The sequence below is a fragment of the Parambassis ranga genome, chromosome 10 (genome assembly GCF_900634625.1).
Source record: "Parambassis ranga chromosome 10, fParRan2.1, whole genome shotgun sequence".
NCBI lineage: Eukaryota > Metazoa > Chordata > Actinopteri > Ambassidae > Parambassis > Parambassis ranga.
The window spans coordinates 6,074,083-6,092,281 of record NC_041031.1 but is presented as its reverse complement, the minus strand read 5'-3'; the positions used below and the strand labels follow the sequence as shown (position 1 = coordinate 6,092,281).

Sequence of the window (18,199 nt, the reverse complement as noted above, 5' to 3'; positions counted from 1 at the left end):
AAAAAAAAAGATCAGTCTTGGGCACACTAGTGTTGTGCCGGGTTTTTTTTAATTAATATTCTAAATTAACTAAACTAACTAAATTTGGAAAAAAAAACATTGATTGATTAATGAACCAAAAATTGGAACATGGCCTTGAAATCAGATGTTTATTTTAATCAAACATCTGGAAAAGGATTTTAATCAAACATCAAATAAAAAAGTGTCTGGGAGACACAAACAAATCTCAAACCAAATGTCAAACCTCACTAGAGTGACTGACTCATCATCAGAATCACACCTTTGGCGCACACAAACTGCTGCCAGGGGTGCATCCTTCATGAGCCGCCTGAGTGCATTTTAGGCATTGCACCCAAGTCTCCCCTCTGCTTAAATGGCTCCACACACACCAGGCATGGGATTTTGCCCTGTGTCTGCCTTTCAGGCTCAAGTAACTGCTTTTGTGGTGTGCCAATAAGAATGGCAGGTTCTGGGTATGGCCAAATGTCCTATGGAGTTGATTGGTGGGTGGGGCTTTCATTAGGAGGCAAGTATGAGGTGGTGAAGGTCAGTTCACTGTGGTCTGGAACTGTTGGGTTAGAGCTTGGGTTTTGGATGGTTTGGTCAGTGCTTGGGCCTGGAAGGCCTGTGTCCTGAATGGGACAATCTAAGACATGAGATTCCAACTCTACTAAAAACCTGGCGTGTTGATTTGCACCCTACCACTTTTATTTCCGCCCTTGTGAATGCCTGGCAGTATCGACCCAGTGTGCGGTAGTTGAGGTTATAATCCGTAGCTGTACTCCTAATTGATTTATTGGCTAATGTCACCTTCCTCAATGCCTTTAGCATCACACCAGGTGGTGTGCTGCCATTTCTTGTTTTTCTTTTGTAATACATGACCATTTCCTCTCCTGTGAGTTTTTTCTTTCTTCCCTCAAAAAGCAAAAAGTGAACAAAGATTAACCATCTATAACGATCTCTGTGTCTGTTATAGCATATACCCAACTAGTGTCTGTGGCAAGTTGCTACATGTGACAACTTGCCCCAAACGGCCATGTTTGCTAATACTAGCTGGCCTAGCTCGCCTGAAGCACAGGACACGTTATTCTCTCTCCTAACAGGTTCAAGTTGACAGTGTGCTTTGCTTTACCCAGACAGGATGTGACATCACATTATGTTGAAGCACAAAACTAGGATTCCACTTTTGAGTAGCACCCCCTTGTGGTCAAGTACCATGTAACAAAAAGCCCTGCTCTTCCTACTATCCATCACCAACCCAGTTCAACTGATTGGCACCCTCAGACAACTATATCTTCCTCCAAGCTGGAGAAGGAGCTTTGTGGTGTCCAGTTTTGACACTTTGGATAATCATGATGTTGATCGTTGCTGCTTTGGCCGGTTTCTGGAAGTCCAAGTCACTGACTTTTGCAAAGAAAGTTACATGACTGCTGGACTAAGTGTGTAGAGGCTACGTTGAACAAATTAAATGGTCATGTTTTCTAAAATGTATTCCCTCTGCCTTAAGCAACAAAGTTCAATTACTCCACATCACTTTTTTTAATTAAGTTAACATTGTCCTTTCAGGCAGACATGTTTTTATTTTTATTTTTTCAAATGTTGTACGTGCCACCAACTAATGTTTTGTGTGAACCGTTGCAGCTAATGGAACATGGCAGGTTTAGCCATACAGTAGTGCTATTAAATATAAATCAAACATTTTCACCATCATCTTCTTTTTATTTTACAGAGAACCAAATGGACACCTTGCTGTACCCCTGATTTTTTTTGGACATCTATAAATTTTTGAGGAGAAATGAAAAAGTCCTTCTTCCCCACTCCAAAGTGGTCTTTGGATTTATTGTCTTAGTCTTTGTTTAGTCTTTTTTTATTCTGTGTTCTGTGGTCATGATTAAGTTTGATGTTACAGCTTCAGAACAGCACAGAGAAAGTTTTTTCTCTCTCTTTGTCTAACAGTGCTGTGTTGTGTCTTGTAGGTATGCCTCTCAGCCTGGACTGCAAAGCCTTTTTTGGCTACAGTGGGGAAAACAGACGGCCCATCATCTACTGGATGAAAGGCGAAAAGTTTGTGGAAGAACTAGCTGGACACATTAAAGAGAGTGAAGTCAGGTAAATACAACAGCATCTACAAAAAAGTATTGATCCATGACATGTACAATATTACCTCCTAATCATTGTCTGGAGAGGTTCCAGATAAAACAGGGCAACACAATTCAACATCAATTACGCTCTCTCACGTTTACAGGTTTCTGTTGTTAATTAATTTCTGAAAAGCTCGACTCCAGCTGCACTCCTCACACCGTCAGAATCTAATTTATTCTCTCATGATTTATGACTAGTTGAGGGTTCCCTGACAGCTTTCTTTTCAACTTACCTAAAAAAAAAATTATGAATTCTAATAACAAAGTTAAATTGAATTCATTTTCTTCCCTATTGGGACCAATTACATTGGACTCTATTGGGAAAAGCCTGATTGTCTGCGGGGCATCAAATATCATTAGAACAACCTGATGGATTACCATGGCAACCATCAGAACATCTACATTCCTGCAGTCTCCTGACACACACACACACACACAGCCAGTGTGAGGCAGTCTCTCTAAAATATATGAATAGAAATGTTGGTTAAATATTTTTGATTTATGTCGGGGTAAAGTTGGATGGAAAAATATGACAGCAGTGACTAGTTTCAGAGCAGCAGCTTGTTCTGTTTGGAGGTGGGGAAAGACAATGGTTTATTTTCTCTAGTGAACAGATGCAGAGCGCTAAATGGGGATGTTCTGTGATTTTACAATATTTACCATAAGACTTACTACTACTTACTTAATACTAGGCAACTAGGCAAGGCAAGCTTTCTTTATATTTATTTATATATATATATACACTCGTGCTGTATTCAGTAGTACAGAAAGCACATTTTCCAAGCTTTTAGTGGTGAGCAGCTCTAGCATTGCTTTATCCTACAGAAAAACACAGTGTATTTTCCATCTCACTGTCTAATGAGAGATAAATTGTTCAATTTTTCAGTGCTGTGCATGAATCTATCAACCAAAACAGCTCACTCAGGCCCAATAAAATTCATATTTTGACAGTTTCAATATTATCCATACGTTGGTCAATATCTTATTTTTTTCTGTTCATACATCTGAATTAGGAAGTGAATAATATATCTTAATTAATTCAGTCTTAGGAATGAAACCAAGACCTGTAATTCAGGTAACCCTATAAAAAGGTAGAACCTCATGCAAGAGCATAAACCCCTATTAGGCAGGAATACATTGAGCATATACAACCAAAGCAAGTGTGGGTGAATTTTTAGGTACAGTGTTTAGGGTTTAGGCCATAACTAAAACTGGTACATAACAATACAAGTGCAGTCACACATTCTGCCAATGGCAGTTTGGAAAGGTGCTAGCATTGATTAATGCACCATATAGCAGAATTACCAACTACTTTCTTACAGTAGACTGTGTAAAAGAAAAAGTGTGATGATATGTAACTGCAGCACAGTCTTCTTTTGGGTTTACCCATCAGCACTAACTCTGGCCCTGACCTGAAAGCTCTTAATAGCAGAAAGTGTTTCAAAGTAAACTCCAGACAAAATGTTCTCTCCTACTCAAAGACATCACATTTGATCACTCCACCAGTCATAATGTGAATGTTTATCCCCCTAAAGGGAAACACTTTTGCCTCTTCCTCTGCACCCTCTGCTGGGAGGTCAGAGGTGAGAGTCAGCTACACAGCAGCAGCTGTGACGCTGAGAGACCTTCAGTGTCTTGCTGTAGGACACTTCAGCAGGAGAGCTGCTTGCTGATCCAGGGCTTGAACCCAAGTTTTTATGCCTCAAGTATAGTATGCTATCCATGACTGCTAAGCCACTTACTGGCCTCTGAAAATGTTCCCTCATGGGAAAATAGTGTCTTAGATAAAGAGAGCAGCGGCGTGCATGAGTGGGAGTGTTTAAACTTGAAACTAATCACGCCCTGTGGTATTAAATTAACCTTTGCCTGATGAGTCCTCAATCTTTCAGTCCAGTCCTCCGGCCACCTCTGATCCAATCACAAAGCTATTCCAAATTCAACAATCACACTATACAGCAGGCGGACTCCTGCTGCGATGCACATTAATCTGTCCACTCTGAGCTCCCTCCATGTCTCCTGCTGCCGCACCGACCTGTTTGGATCAACTTGCATAATATCCTACACCATCTTGTGGCCTCCATGATAATGTGAACACATGTAATGATGCCTGCATGCTATTACCATACATCAAGCACTCTACTGCCTTTCTTTGTGTATGCAAATATATCTTATCAAAACACATGTGAACACACAGTCAACATATTTCATAAGAAAAGCACACAGGATTTATCAAACAGCCGGATCTCATAGTCCCATGAAGCCTAGTGTAAAGGATCTGATGCTAACATTAGTCGACAGGTCTTGTTGAGTCCATGTCTAAGATGGTCTAAGCTGTCTATGTGGCTCACGGAGAAAAAGTTTGTGTATGTGCTTTTGTTTTCCTATGAAAATGTGTTTAGCAATCCTCTGTTAAACCTTAACCAGGGGCTTAAAACACAAGTAAAGTAAAACAAATCAAGAAAGTTTGGGCATTACTATTTGTCTTTATAAGCTTGCGGCTATAAGAGCCACAAACAAAAAGGAAGAGGATGTCAATCCTTATTGACTTTGTTTAGAGTGAGCTTTGTCCACAGTAGATATAAAGACTACTACTGCAGTGCTGTCTGGATGCATTCAATACATGTGGTCATGGTGAGACACTAAATGAATAGAGTTGTGGTGGATTTATAAAACTGTATAATTATGGTGAAGGAGACATGTACACAATAAACAGGACAGGACTAAAGACTGAACCCTGGGGTACATGGTGTACAGAGCTGCAATTGAACTGTCTCTGTGACCTCAGTTTGAAGAGGCTGTTTTAGTTGATGGTGTCTTTGGAAGGATGTGACCACTGAGGGCAATCAGTGAGGGTACATGAAAGAAAGATACTTTGTTTTTTTTAAATGGTGATTTTTAATAGTGATTTCACCCTGGTGGAAGAGATGAAGGGAGGCAAGCAGTGGGGGAGGGTGGAGGAGTATGTATAGAGTTATTGAAGAAAAGGTGAGAAAACAGCAGAGAGGAAGTGATGGGTTTTAAATTGAGGATTTTAGCAAGTCGCTGCTTTTGACAGAGACCTCTGAGGCTCTGCCTGGGTAGAAATCAGAGTGAAGCATACTCTGAAAACCACTGACACACTGATGGGGCACTAAAACACAGACACAGAGAGAGATCATACAAGTTGGTGTTTTTCCTTCATGAATATCTTGAACTCATTTTAATGCAGCGTTTTCTGTAATCTTATCCATGATAATTCTGTCTTTGGATTCCACTGCTTTTTTTGCTGCTCAAACTTAAATACAAGAAGGGTTACACCTCCCACAGGGATCACCCCTGCGTGTGTCAAATTTCTTTACCTGCAAGCTCTTATGTGTCAGATAACATTCATTTTTAAGGTTGAATTACCAGCAGATCCAAAGGACAACACTGCACACTGCTTTATCTCTTCTTGTCATGGTTGGAATGTGCCGACTCCCATGTGGTTCAAACCTCCTGTGTGTTATAGAGTCGGTCCCACATGGTTACTGTAGGTCAAACCAGTGCATACTGTAAACTGCTCCTGGCACAAGCGCTGACTGTGCATGGGATATGCTCATTATTTCTAAAACCCTGCAGTCTGGGTTGGACCACAGACTAGAAACCCATGATCCACCACTTCCTTCTGCAGCTACTCGGGCTGAAACTTGAATCTTTATGTGGTGTTATCTCAGTTTAATGCAAAAGTTATAATGCCATCTGCAGACACTGAAGCTTCTATTGTAGGAGATTGGTGAAATCATGAAAGCAACAGTCGAAAAGTCTGTTCAGATTTGTCCTCATTGTCCACACTCTTTTTATCTGGCCCGGTCCCAGTCCAAGACATTTTGCTGAGAGGTTCAAGCTGTGATTACTCAAGTATTAAAAGCTGACACTTCATAGTCATCTTCATAAGACACTGGCCTTAAAATTATCTTCCTCTCAGAACCTCTCAATAGAGTTAATAGCAGGGGGTTGGGTACATGAAATGTCACTGCATCATTGGAATATATTGTTCACTAAACCTCTCTCTCTCTCTCTCTCTCTCTCTCTCTCTCTCTCAAACACTGTCCAGTCAAAATAATAACCACTAATTTGATGATACAACATGCAGCTGGACTGTTTGAATAACTCCACAGGTTCTCATATTTTTATGTTCCATGTTTCCATGAGTAAGGCAGGAGAGACGAGGGCTGACGTTTTTTTTTTTTTTTTTTTAATTAGTACCGATTTAATGTGTGGCACTGAATGTGCTAATTTGTATATCTTATAAACCAAATAAAATGTTTGAATGGCATTACAGAAGAATTAAAAGAGACAAAAAGCATCTGCAGCTTAGATAGTTTTAAAACCACATCCACTTTTATTGTGAATCTCAGCAGTGAACGCATCCGAACATACACACATACACACATACACACATATGCTTTATATTCTTATCATTCACATTGTGCAATCAAAATGATCTGTAAATCATTTCAATTATTCAAATATGAAACTGCATTCATAGGAATATATGATTGGAATGAATATGCATAAAGATCTATTACATAAAAATAGCTTCTGCTATTATAGCTACAGATTGGTTAAAAATCTTCCAAGCTGTGCTACTGGACCATCTGTGCCAACCACACCAAATCTGCCGTCTCAGCACACTTAGTTTGATCTTAGGTTTGACTGGTTATGGCTCAATCTGACCTTAAATCAGGCTTAAAAGTGCACATCATGACCCAGACATCAGTTCAGTCTCCTCCTCTTCCTCCTCCTCCACATATGCCTTTAGAGGAGGATGACCTCACCATAAGGAGAGAAGCTTTTTCCAGCTGTCGCCAACATTTTTTTTACACATGCCTCCTTGCTCCCTCTGTCTTCTTCTCTTTTTTTTTATCTGCCCTATATACTCTGCTCCACGGTGTTACCTTGTGCCTCCTCTCCTGCTCTAACTAGTATTAGACACACTGTCTCTTAGATTTACACAAGTTTACTTCTCTCCCTGAAGCAATCTGGGAGAGGGGATATTCAAGTTTGTGTCCTTCTCATCTTCCTTAAGTGTTTTAAAGGAGTAAATTTTAGATGTCTCTGTGGTTTGTGACTATTATTTGTGTCTCTTTCTTTGTCTAGGATCTTGAGGGAGCATTTAGGAGAGAAGGAAGTGCAGCTGTCCTTAACATTTGATGCTGTGGAGGAGGCAGATCTAGCCAACTACACCTGTTATGTGGAGAACCACATAGGAAAGCGGAGCGGGAGCGCTATACTGCAAAAGAAAGGTAGTTTATTTATTTCTTTTCTCATAAATTTCCCTCCCCATTAATTAGAAGCGCCATCATTTTATCGCACCATTATTGTCGATGTTCCTTTTTTTTTTCTTCCAAACAGTAAATGTGTGACTGACAGCTATAATGACATATCATCACAAACAGTCTGCAGGTAAATTGCTCATTAAGGTATCTGGCAGCATATGGTTCACATTTATTATATTGTCAGCATCACTCAGTTTGTCTGCACTAATATGAAGCGTCATCAACATCCTCACAAGCCAATATTATAATTGCCTAGAACAGAGTGTATGCTTTTTCACAGAAGATAGACTGAATGCAGATTGGGGCCTAGAATTGAGCTTTGGGGCACCTCAATCTGCTTTGTGTTGTGAAAGAAGTTGAGGAAGTGCAAATAGTTTTTTGTAATAAAATAATCATCAAATTTATTTAAATTTAATTTAATTCTTTTATCTTTTATGTTTATCTGCTGTGTTTTATGATACAGGAATGAAATATTTCCAGAAAAAAAAAATATATATATATACAACCAAAGTGTTCTGAGAGTAATGTCACCCCTCATGAACTGTTAAATTGACTTATAAATTGTAAATAGCTGAAAGTTGCAGAACCTTAACAAGAGCACTTATATTACAAATGTTAGTAAATTAGCCTGCAGTTTAAAAATAAGTCAAACAACTGTTCAAGTAATGATTGCACACAGTCAGTCTTTTATGGTCTACAATGCAGAGTCACTGCTCGTCTGCATGGACAGGAGCCACTTTAGGTGGTTCAGGCGCCTGACTAGGATGCCCCCTGGGCGTCTCTCTTTAGGGGTACCAGGCACAGCCATCTGTGCTACAGACCACAAGGCCGCCCCAGGACCTCCTTGAGGAATTACATCTCCCGGCTGGCTGGGCTGAAAGGAAGTTGTTGGAAACGGGGAGATCTGGGTTATGTTGTTCCCCTGTTGTTAATTCATTGTGTGTTTGTGGGGGGGGACCTGTTGCCATAGTTGCTAAATATGGTGACAACAGAAGGAAGTGGTTTCCTTCTTGAATACAGATGGAAATCATGATCTCTCACCCCAACCCCTTACCCTGTTTATAAATGCCTAACCCCAACCATAGCATAAATGTATCCATGTGTCGTATCTGTGGGATGTATGTATATGTACCACAATGTGGTGTTTTTCTGTGAGGATATTATTACAGTAATACCATGATGTGGTGATGCTGTGAGTGCAGTGATGCACTCAAAATAACAACAGTTGACGCGGAAAAACAGGATTTGGGACACTGTCAGACTATTCCATTAACTTAATTAAACACCTAGTGTGACTGGCATATCTATATGTAGTAGTCAAACAGAAAGTAATAAACAATAGGGACACATTTGGATTTTAGAGCTTCCACCAAAACCTGCGGTTTTTTTTCCTCTGGCTTCATAAAAATAAACCATTCCTGCTGCAGTGACCTAAGAAAAATCCTATCTCTCTTTATGATTCTGTTAACAAGGAGTACCTCTCCAGCTCAGGACGTGATGCTACCTTTATGGCCTAGTATATATTTGTGGATGTGACCTGCTTCCAAGATAATTAAGACTTTAAATGTGTGCTGTCAAAAAGCTTTTTCCAAAGCTTCATTTTAAACATTTGCTGAGAGAATTAGAAAAAAAGCGCTGCTTGTATAATCTCATTTATCCAGGAAGAACTCCTCGCACTGGACTCTGTTTGATTGACAGGTGAGCTCCATAAAGTGCAGTGAGAAAACACCACAGCAAAAAAGTACTGAGCTCCACAGATGAGAGGAAGGATCTCATAGTTACCGCTTTAAATATTCAGCTGAAAAATGCATGAGGGCACCTCTCCTTTTGTAAAACATTTGCAGCAGTCCTGCAGTATCTTGTGTTCCATCTGATGAGCAGAGAGAGCCGGCCTGTTCGAGTCAGAGGCCAAGACCCAGAGAAAGAGGAAGAAACCTAGAGAGACAAAGAGAAGGCGAGAATAGTAAAACAGCGCTGGAGGAGATGAATTGTGTCTGTTACCACAAATCCCAGAGGAACACAGGGCCTATAGTCAATGCCCACCATATGAAGTAAATGTATGTTCTGCAAAACATGGCGAAATGGAGATATGTGGAAGGACGTAAACAGGCACTGAAATGGTGGGAGGTGGAACAAGGAGAACAAGGGATAAGTAATGCAGACAGAGCGATAAAGACGGGGAAGGTAAGGGGTGTATGAGAGGATTGGTTGAGAAACAAAGGACTAAAAACAGGTCTCTCTCTCTCCCTGTCTGACTCCTGCTGAATGCCTTGGGTGTCAAATCTATCTTACTATACTTAACTACCACCCTAGGGACACTCTCTCTCTCTTACACACACACACAGGGATCAAGCAGACACACACCTCAGCATGAGCATTGTGGGGACCTCATTACTTAACACCGTAATTACCTACAGGAAACTGTGTGTACATGTGTTTGTGTACAAAGACTGAAACAAGCAAGAAACAGCGTTGCCATACCTTATAAGAGATTTTATGTGCATGTGTGTCGACACATTTACATAGAAACACACATTCCTCTCAGCGGAGGCATTAAGGGTAATGGGATTTAAAAAAAAAAAAAAAAAAAAAACATTTGAGAAAGAGTACCTTGCCATACCAACACAGTGCAGCGCTGGAAGTTGAAGCAGGCTGCAGTATGTGTGGAAAATGTCCTTGCGGAGTGCTTTCTGGGTGGCCATTTTTTTTAAATGAGCTTTACTAACACTTCTTTTAATCTTACAGAACACTTTTTTGGTGAGGTTGCAGGTCATACAAACAGTATGTTTACAGCAAAAATAAACGCCTCTTTAAAGCTTGTGAAAGGAGTGCATGTGTCAATGATCTGAACACATTTTTACACAAAAGTATCAAGGCTGGACAGGCTACTGAATCAGTTGCATCACTGGTTTAATCTGTAGCTTGTAGCAGCAGTGCTCCTCTCAATGTTGACTGAAAGCACACACAGCACATACAGTAAATTACTTTCTGGTTAAAAAGGTCAATGGAAGACAAAAGACTAATGATATCTCTATGGAAGACTGGTTGCTTTATTTGAGTAAATAATGCTCATACATATAAGATTAAATTGTTTTGAGTAGATTTAAATTATTTAAAGAAGAAACAAAACCAAAGTTATTTGTAATCCACTTCTACTTTTGGATATTTAAAAGTTTACTGTTCCAGCATGTTCTGCCTTCTGTCTCAAAGCTAATAGGGTCGCATTTGGGTCCCTGAACACAACATGACAGCCTAAACAAAGCACAAGTTATCTTAAGTTAGCGCAAGTTATCAAAGCTTGATTTCATGCACTGAGTGTGTGTGATTGAATTAGGGTGTGCTCTCACTCCGCACTGACCCAGGGTAATGGGTTGATGCATCTATGTTGCACGCATGCACTCATGGACACACACACAGACACACACCTAGAGCTCGCGCGCACACACACACACACACACACACACACACCATGCACAGCTACTTATTGTAACTGACAGAGCAGAAAGAGCTGCCTTCAGCCACCATGACGAGTCTTACTAGAAAGAAAAATGGAGGGAGGGAGACAGGGTGAGAGAGCTGACAGGAGAGGAGATGGATTGAGAGAAAATGACAAACAGAAGGACAGATGGGGACTCTGGAAAGACATGGACATTGTTTCTTGGATGTCACTCAAAGGTTTGTGGAAGTGTTGTGAGGCGTTGAGTGCAGGCCCCCTACAGGCCGTTTGTTTCATGTGTAGTGAGGACTGCTCCTGGATAAACATCCAAACATTCCCCCCTTTTTTTACTGTAATAAGTTAACTAACTTATACGTGCTCATCAATCTCCAAGACCTTACAAGTCTGCAGCACTCCCGTTTTAATAATAAAAAAAGACAGAGAGGAAGATAGTAAAAATCTGTGGAATTTATAAAGATGTTGTGCAGACCAAAGACAGTGTCTTGCTTTTAAAAATGAAGAAAGAGCCTGACATGGAGAAAAGCCATAGTCACAAAAATGTATTTTATCATATGCCACCCCTTACAGTCGCCTGCTCTTTTTATGCCTAATAAGTAAAAAGCATACTTAAAATTCAACTTTAAAATTCAGCTCCCATTTTCCTGTGCACTGATATCAGGAGATGGCAGCAAGTGACTCATTACTAATGGAAAATATGTGAGAAAGATAGATAAAGGCTTGGGGGGGGGGGGGGGGGTGACAGAGTAAAAAAAAAGGGGGGGGGGGTAATCTGAGAGAGGAGGGGATGGATGGAGGCAGGGGGAGACGGAGCTTTCTAAATGTGTCTCATTACTAATGGAAGCAATCCGAGTTCACTTTACTGTAGAGCAAATATTTGGCAATTAGTTAAATTTCACTATTTTTCTTTCCCCCATTGGACCGCCATAACCTCCCCCCAACCCATCCCCCTCCACATGTCGCTGTCCTGCCTCACTCAGCTATAGTGTGTAAGTGTAGGGAGTGAGGCTGGCGACAGTAGAGTCGGAGAGACGTCTACTGGTGAGGCGTGGTAACTGCAGTTACATTGTTGTAAGGAAAGTGCACCTCAGGTGCAGTGTGGGATGTTAATTTAAAAAAAGCACCAGAATGTCAGCTAGATTTTTAAGACGGCCTCACATGTTTAGGCTTATCCTTAAAAAAATGTCTGTCTTTTGTCATTCAGTTTGGCACTACATCCAGAGAAAAAGGTCATCACGTCAATGTGTCCCATTAATATGAAAAACGCGTACATCTGTGGCAAAGAGAAATGATGCTGACACATTTACATTCAAATAGTTTGCCTCAGCTAATAAGGCTGCATTTTAAGTCTGCGTGAGCACTGCTGGAAAATTGGCAGAGTTATTTTAAATCTTGGAAGATGCAAATGATCCACATGTCTGCCGGTGCATGTGTATGAAAAAAATATATATATATACTTAAACATATTCAAGTCACATAATGTTAAACTTTTGTCTAATGCACTGCAGGTATAGTAGGAGGTGTCATTATTCTCTAGTGTACACATGACGTTTGAAATTCGACTAATGTGTCAACTGCAACGCTTTTTTTTCCTCTGCATTCTGCAGTAACTCTGCGGTTATAAATGTTCATTGGAGGAACCAAAGACACAAACAGGCTGACATGACTGAAACAGGCTCATGCTCGTGGACTTTAAATCCAGGAAACTGGGGTGCCATTCTCCCCAGGTGCCAACACTTTTGAACATTTTTGAACCAGTTTTATTTTCACTTGTTTCTTCCATTTGTCTCAGATTTATAGGTCTCATTTAGAAAAAGCAGGTATGGTCTTTGTCATCTTGGTCACACATGTCGCCCCTTTGCTGCCTGACAAGAGTCTGCTGTCCTTGTCTCATGTCATCTGTTTTTACTGCTAAGGCACTTCATGTCGGTCGGTGGGATTGCCATTGATGCTGTATGTGATGCAATGGGAGTGAGTCCTACAAAAATCTACACAGGATGGTAACAGACGAACAGACAAACAGACAAGGACAAGCACGGGATGTACAGTGCCTTGCGAAAGTATTTGGCCCCCTTGAACTTTGTGACCTTTTGCCACATTTCAGGCTTCAAACATAAAGATATAAAACTGTAAGTTTTTGTGAAGAATCAACAACAAGTGGGACACAATCATGAAGTGGAACGAAATTTATTGGATATTTCAAACTTTTTTAACAAATAAAAAACAGAAAAATTGGGCGTGCAAAATTATTCAGCCCCCTTAAGTTAATACTTTGTAGCGCCACCTTTTGCTGCGATTACAGCTGTAAGTCGCTTTGGGTATGTCTCTATCAGTCTTGCACATCGAGAAACTGGAATGTTTGCCCATTCCTCCTTGCAAAACAGCTCGAGCTCAGTGAGGTTGGATGGAGAGCGTTTGTGAACAGCAGTTTTCAGATCTTTCCACAGATTCTCGATTGGATTCAGGTCTGGACTTTGACTTGGCCATTCTAACACCTGGATATGTTTATTTGTGAACCATTCCATTGTAGATTTTGCTTTATGTTTTGGATCATTGTCTTGTTGGAAGACAAATCTCCGTCCCAGTCTCAGGTCTTTTGCAGACTCCATCAGGTTTTCTTCCAGAATGGTCCTGTATTTGGCTCCATCCATCTTCCCATCAATTTTAACCATCTTCCCTGTCCCTGCTGAAGAAAAGCAGGCCCAAACCATGATGCTGCCACCGCCATGTTTGACAGTGGGGATGGTGTGTTGAGGGTGATGAGCTGTGTTGCTTTTACGCCAAACATAACGTTTTGCATTGTTGCCAAAAAGTTCGATTTTGGTTTCATCTGACCAGAGCACCTTTTTCCACATATTTGGTGTGTCTCCCAGGTGGCTTGTGGCAAACTTTAAACGACACTTTTTATGGATATCTTTAAGAAATGGCTTTCTTCTTGCCACTCTTCCATAATATGTGGAAAAAGGTGCTCTGGTCAGATGAAACCAAAATCGAACTTTTTGGCAACAATGCAAAACGTTATGTTTGGCGTAAAAGCAACACAGCTCATCACCCTCAACACACCATCCCCACTGTCAAACATGGCGGTGGCAGCATCATGGTTTGGGCCTGCTTTTCTTCAGCAGGGACAGGGAAGATGGTTAAAATTGATGGGAAGATGGATGGAGCCAAATACAGGACCATTCTGGAAGAAAACCTGATGGAGTCTGCAAAAGACCTGAGACTGGGACGGAGATTTGTCTTCCAACAAGACAATGATCCAAAACATAAAGCAAAATCTACAATGGAATGGTTCACAAATAAACATATCCAGGTGTTAGAATGGCCAAGTCAAAGTCCAGACCTGAATCCAATCGAGAATCTGTGGAAAGATCTGAAAACTGCTGTTCACGAACGCTCTCCATCCAACCTCACTGAGCTCGAGCTGTTTTGCAAGGAGGAATGGGCAAAAATTCCAGTTTCTCGATGTGCAAGACTGATAGAGACATACCCAAAGCGACTTACAGCTGTAATCGCAGCAAAAGGTGGCGCTACAAAGTATTAACTTAAGGGGGCTGAATAATTTTGCACGCCCAATTTTTCTGTTTTTTATTTGTTAAAAAAGTTTGAAATATCCAATAAATTTCGTTCCACTTCATGATTGTGTCCCACTTGTTGTTGATTCTTCACAAAAACTTACAGTTTTATATCTTTATGTTTGAAGCCTGAAATGTGGCAAAAGGTCACAAAGTTCAAGGGGGCCAAATACTTTCGCAAGGCACTGTAAATGAGACACAGGTGGAACTGAGGCTGGATTACAACTTAGAACCATTTGCCCTCTTCCTTCACATATTGGCCTACACAGCACTCATTAACTGATCCACATCAACGTGTCTGAATACATAAACAACAGAATAAATCAATGTCTTATTACAGTATTAACCTGACACTAAATTTTAACTGAGGACCGGAGGACACGCAGGTCTGTCTCCATTAGTTTCTTGTCAGGTTTAGATTAGTGTTGAGACAAACTTTCAAAGCTTCTCTGCTATTTTCTTGGCTGCCACGGTGACGCACCTCACCCTGAAGAGTTTACACGCAGTCACTTTGCTTCTGATACTGTACAGTATTTATGGATCTTTCACCACTGCCAAGAATGTTTCTAAAATGTACTATTTAGAACCCATGACACTGCACTCACTACATTTTGTACAAGGGTATGTTATTAAAAATAACCCTTTGATTGTAAGTCTTTATGATCACTACGTCTGACTGACACCGTCACACAGAATAGGAGTCCGATAACTTGTAATTTTAACACTAAGAGGCAGTGTGTCAACTACCACACTGTGGGTGCTGCCTGGATGTTGATATAGCACACTATCGCACAAGTATAAAGCTGACAAGCAAACAAAGAAACTGTCTGTCAGAGTAGTTTACGATTCTGACGGCCATAATTTACCCATAATTATACCTGATAGTTCACACCAATAGGTGGCGCTGTGTGCCCAGGGGGCAGCAGACACCTGCTGAAACAGGAAATCATTGCTAAGAGTGACAGTAAGAGTGAAATGGAAATATAAATATACACTGCTCAGAAAAATAAAGGAAACACTAAAATAACGGATTTGGAACCATACTCCAAATAAAAGTGGAAAATCACATTGCAGGCTGATCCAACTTGAGTGGAAATTCCTCAAGACAAGTCAGAATGAGGCTCAGCAGTGTGCGTGGCCTCCAATGCTCTCATCCATGAAGAGCACAGGGCACCAATGTTTGGTGGGGACAATTTAGTAATGGACATTGGTGGGGACACGTCACCTCCATACATGCTAATACTACGCCCTTGGGTGAGAGCACTGACAAAATGCAAAAGTGATCAAACATCAGGCAGAAAGGATGAGAGCAGAGAAATGGTCTGTGGTCAGCACCTGCAGAACCTCTCCTTTATAGGGCTGTCTTGATAACTGCCTCTCATTTCCACCTGTTGTCTGTTCCATTTGCACAACAGCAGCTGAAACTGATTCACAGTCAGTGTTGATCCTAACTGGACAGGCTGATTTCACACAAGTGTGACTGACTTTAGTTACATTGTGTTCTTTAAGTGTTCCCTTTATTTGTATTTTTACAAACAAACATATAAATACATAATATAATGCTATTGTTGAGCTGAAAGCAAGTGCATTCATGCTGCATTATAATCTGGCACTGACAAATAATCTGAAGTTACAGATTGCAAGAGTTTAAATTGAGATTTTTTTTTAATGTTTGGCCACTCCCCTCCTCTCAGGGAGACCGTGACCTGGATGAGTGAGAACATCCACAGACAATCTGAAGTTACATTAATACTAATTATATCACAGTACAAGTTTAGATTTCACTAGAAACTATTTTTTGACATGACTTAGAAAATCAATCAATGACAATTTCATAATGAGTAGTTCCAGGAAAAGTGTGTGTGTGTGTGTGTGGGAGTAAAAAAAGTGGGACAGTAATGCATCATATTTCCTATGGTGTCATTCACCAGCCATGTTCCATTAATCTCCCATACACTGGTATTGCCTATGATGGCACTATCATTCATACACACACACACACACACATACACATACACAACATTTGAAATCTGGTATGTGTGTGTCTGACATGTTGACATGATTTTATCCATCTCTCTCAGTCTAGGCAGCACATTTTTTGTGTGTTTTGTCCATTGAAAATCATCTGATCTACAATTTCAGTGTGGAAACTGTGTTACTGTGGAAGTACCTGTGTGCTTTTCATTCTGATCAGGTTCATGCATAAAATACCTTAAGGTTAGGTTTAGAGACTTGGTTGCCATGGTTACAACTCCCACCTAACCTTCATAGAGCACAAGTCAGAAGTCATGACAAAAACTACTTTTGGCTCTTTCAGTTCTTGACCATGCGACTGTATGGGATGCAGATTAAGCCAGGAGCAAACACCTTCAAATAGTTGAAACATGGAAGCAAGCAAACAAAATGACCAACACAATAATAAATAATCACAATGAACCTATTTCTTAGCTGCTTCATTTTCTTCTATTTATGGTGTCCATTATAAAGGTAAAGCAGGGCACTAAAAATGGCTGTCTGAGGTATGTAGCTCCCCTCAGTGCTTAGTTATCCTCAGGGGGTCCACAGGACTGTTTGGTCCGAAAGCATCTGAAGACAGAGTGCTTAGGGAGCGTGCTACTCAACTGACCCAATTCTCTCAGCGACTCCTGGACTATAGCTCTGTTCCCTCTCTCCATTATTTCTCGACCAAAAAACACAGATGCTACGGCCCCTGCATTAAATCAAGGAGCGCGTGTGGTGTGTGTGACCACATCAATGCAGTGAACCCACAGCTGAGGCTGAACATTTATAATGTGCCTACAACTCTAACTCACTTCCCATTACAGAGGGTCCTTTTCTCAATGAAATGTTTGACTAGGATGTTTGTATTCTGTCTCTCACCTCCGACCTGAAGTCTTCAGAGAGTTACTGAGCAAATGAAGCAAACAAGCATCCATTATTAGCTCCTAATTAATTACACTGCCAGCCTAGGCTCTGCTACTATGTCTTACTTGTTTGGTTCCCTGTATATGTGTTTGTATTTGTGTGTTTGGGTGCATCCTCCATGACATTAAGCTCATTTGTTTGTGCTTTCTGCTCGTATGTGTGGGTGAATGAGTTTTAGTTTTTATCATTAATTCACTTCCCAGTGAGATACAGACTGAATCAGATTTGAGCGTATTAGGTTATAAAAGCACAGAATAAAATGAACACAAATAAAACCCTGATTGGTGGAGCCATTCTTTCTTTTTTTGATTTGTACCTCTTCATCGGGTTAGATGTCTCAGAAACATTCATTTAATTTCAATCTCATTCATTTGTTCCCGCCCCCTTCCATTTGATGTGTTTCTGACAGATATGTATCGCCTGGAGCTGGCCGGTGGTCTCGGGGTCATATTGCTGCTGCTGGGAGTCTTAACTGCACTTTATAAGTGTTACAACCTGGAGATCATGCTCTGCTACAGGAGACACTTTGGGAGTGATGAAACTGAAGATGGTAAGACTTTTTGAGTGCTCACTTTTATTTCATGACAAGGGGTCAGACAGGCTGCTAAAATCAGTGTGCTTTGACATTGACTGTGCCAGGTAGAGCAGTGAACTACAAACATGGAGGACGGCAAGCTGAGGAGTAAATGGGTCAACCAGTATTGGCTTCACAAATCACAAATATTTTCTTGGTATTTGGTATAATTAACCCATTATTATTTTGATAATCAAGAGGTAATTTCATCATTTGTATGCATCACAGCTGTG

The 18,199-nt window shown here is 40.6% G+C and overlaps 1 protein-coding gene across 1 annotated transcript in view; it reads left to right on the top strand.

The window, feature by feature from the left end:
* il1rapl2 (interleukin 1 receptor accessory protein-like 2) overlaps positions 1 to 18,199 on the top strand; it is a 155,130-nt gene that overhangs the window by 130,905 nt on the left and 6,026 nt on the right. The window contains exons 7-9 of the mRNA XM_028416914.1: positions 1,977 to 2,109; positions 7,260 to 7,405; positions 17,802 to 17,942. Of these exons, the coding sequence (XP_028272715.1) occupies positions 1,977 to 2,109; positions 7,260 to 7,405; positions 17,802 to 17,942 (420 nt within the window). The remainder of the gene's footprint in view (positions 1 to 1,976; positions 2,110 to 7,259; positions 7,406 to 17,801; positions 17,943 to 18,199) is intronic.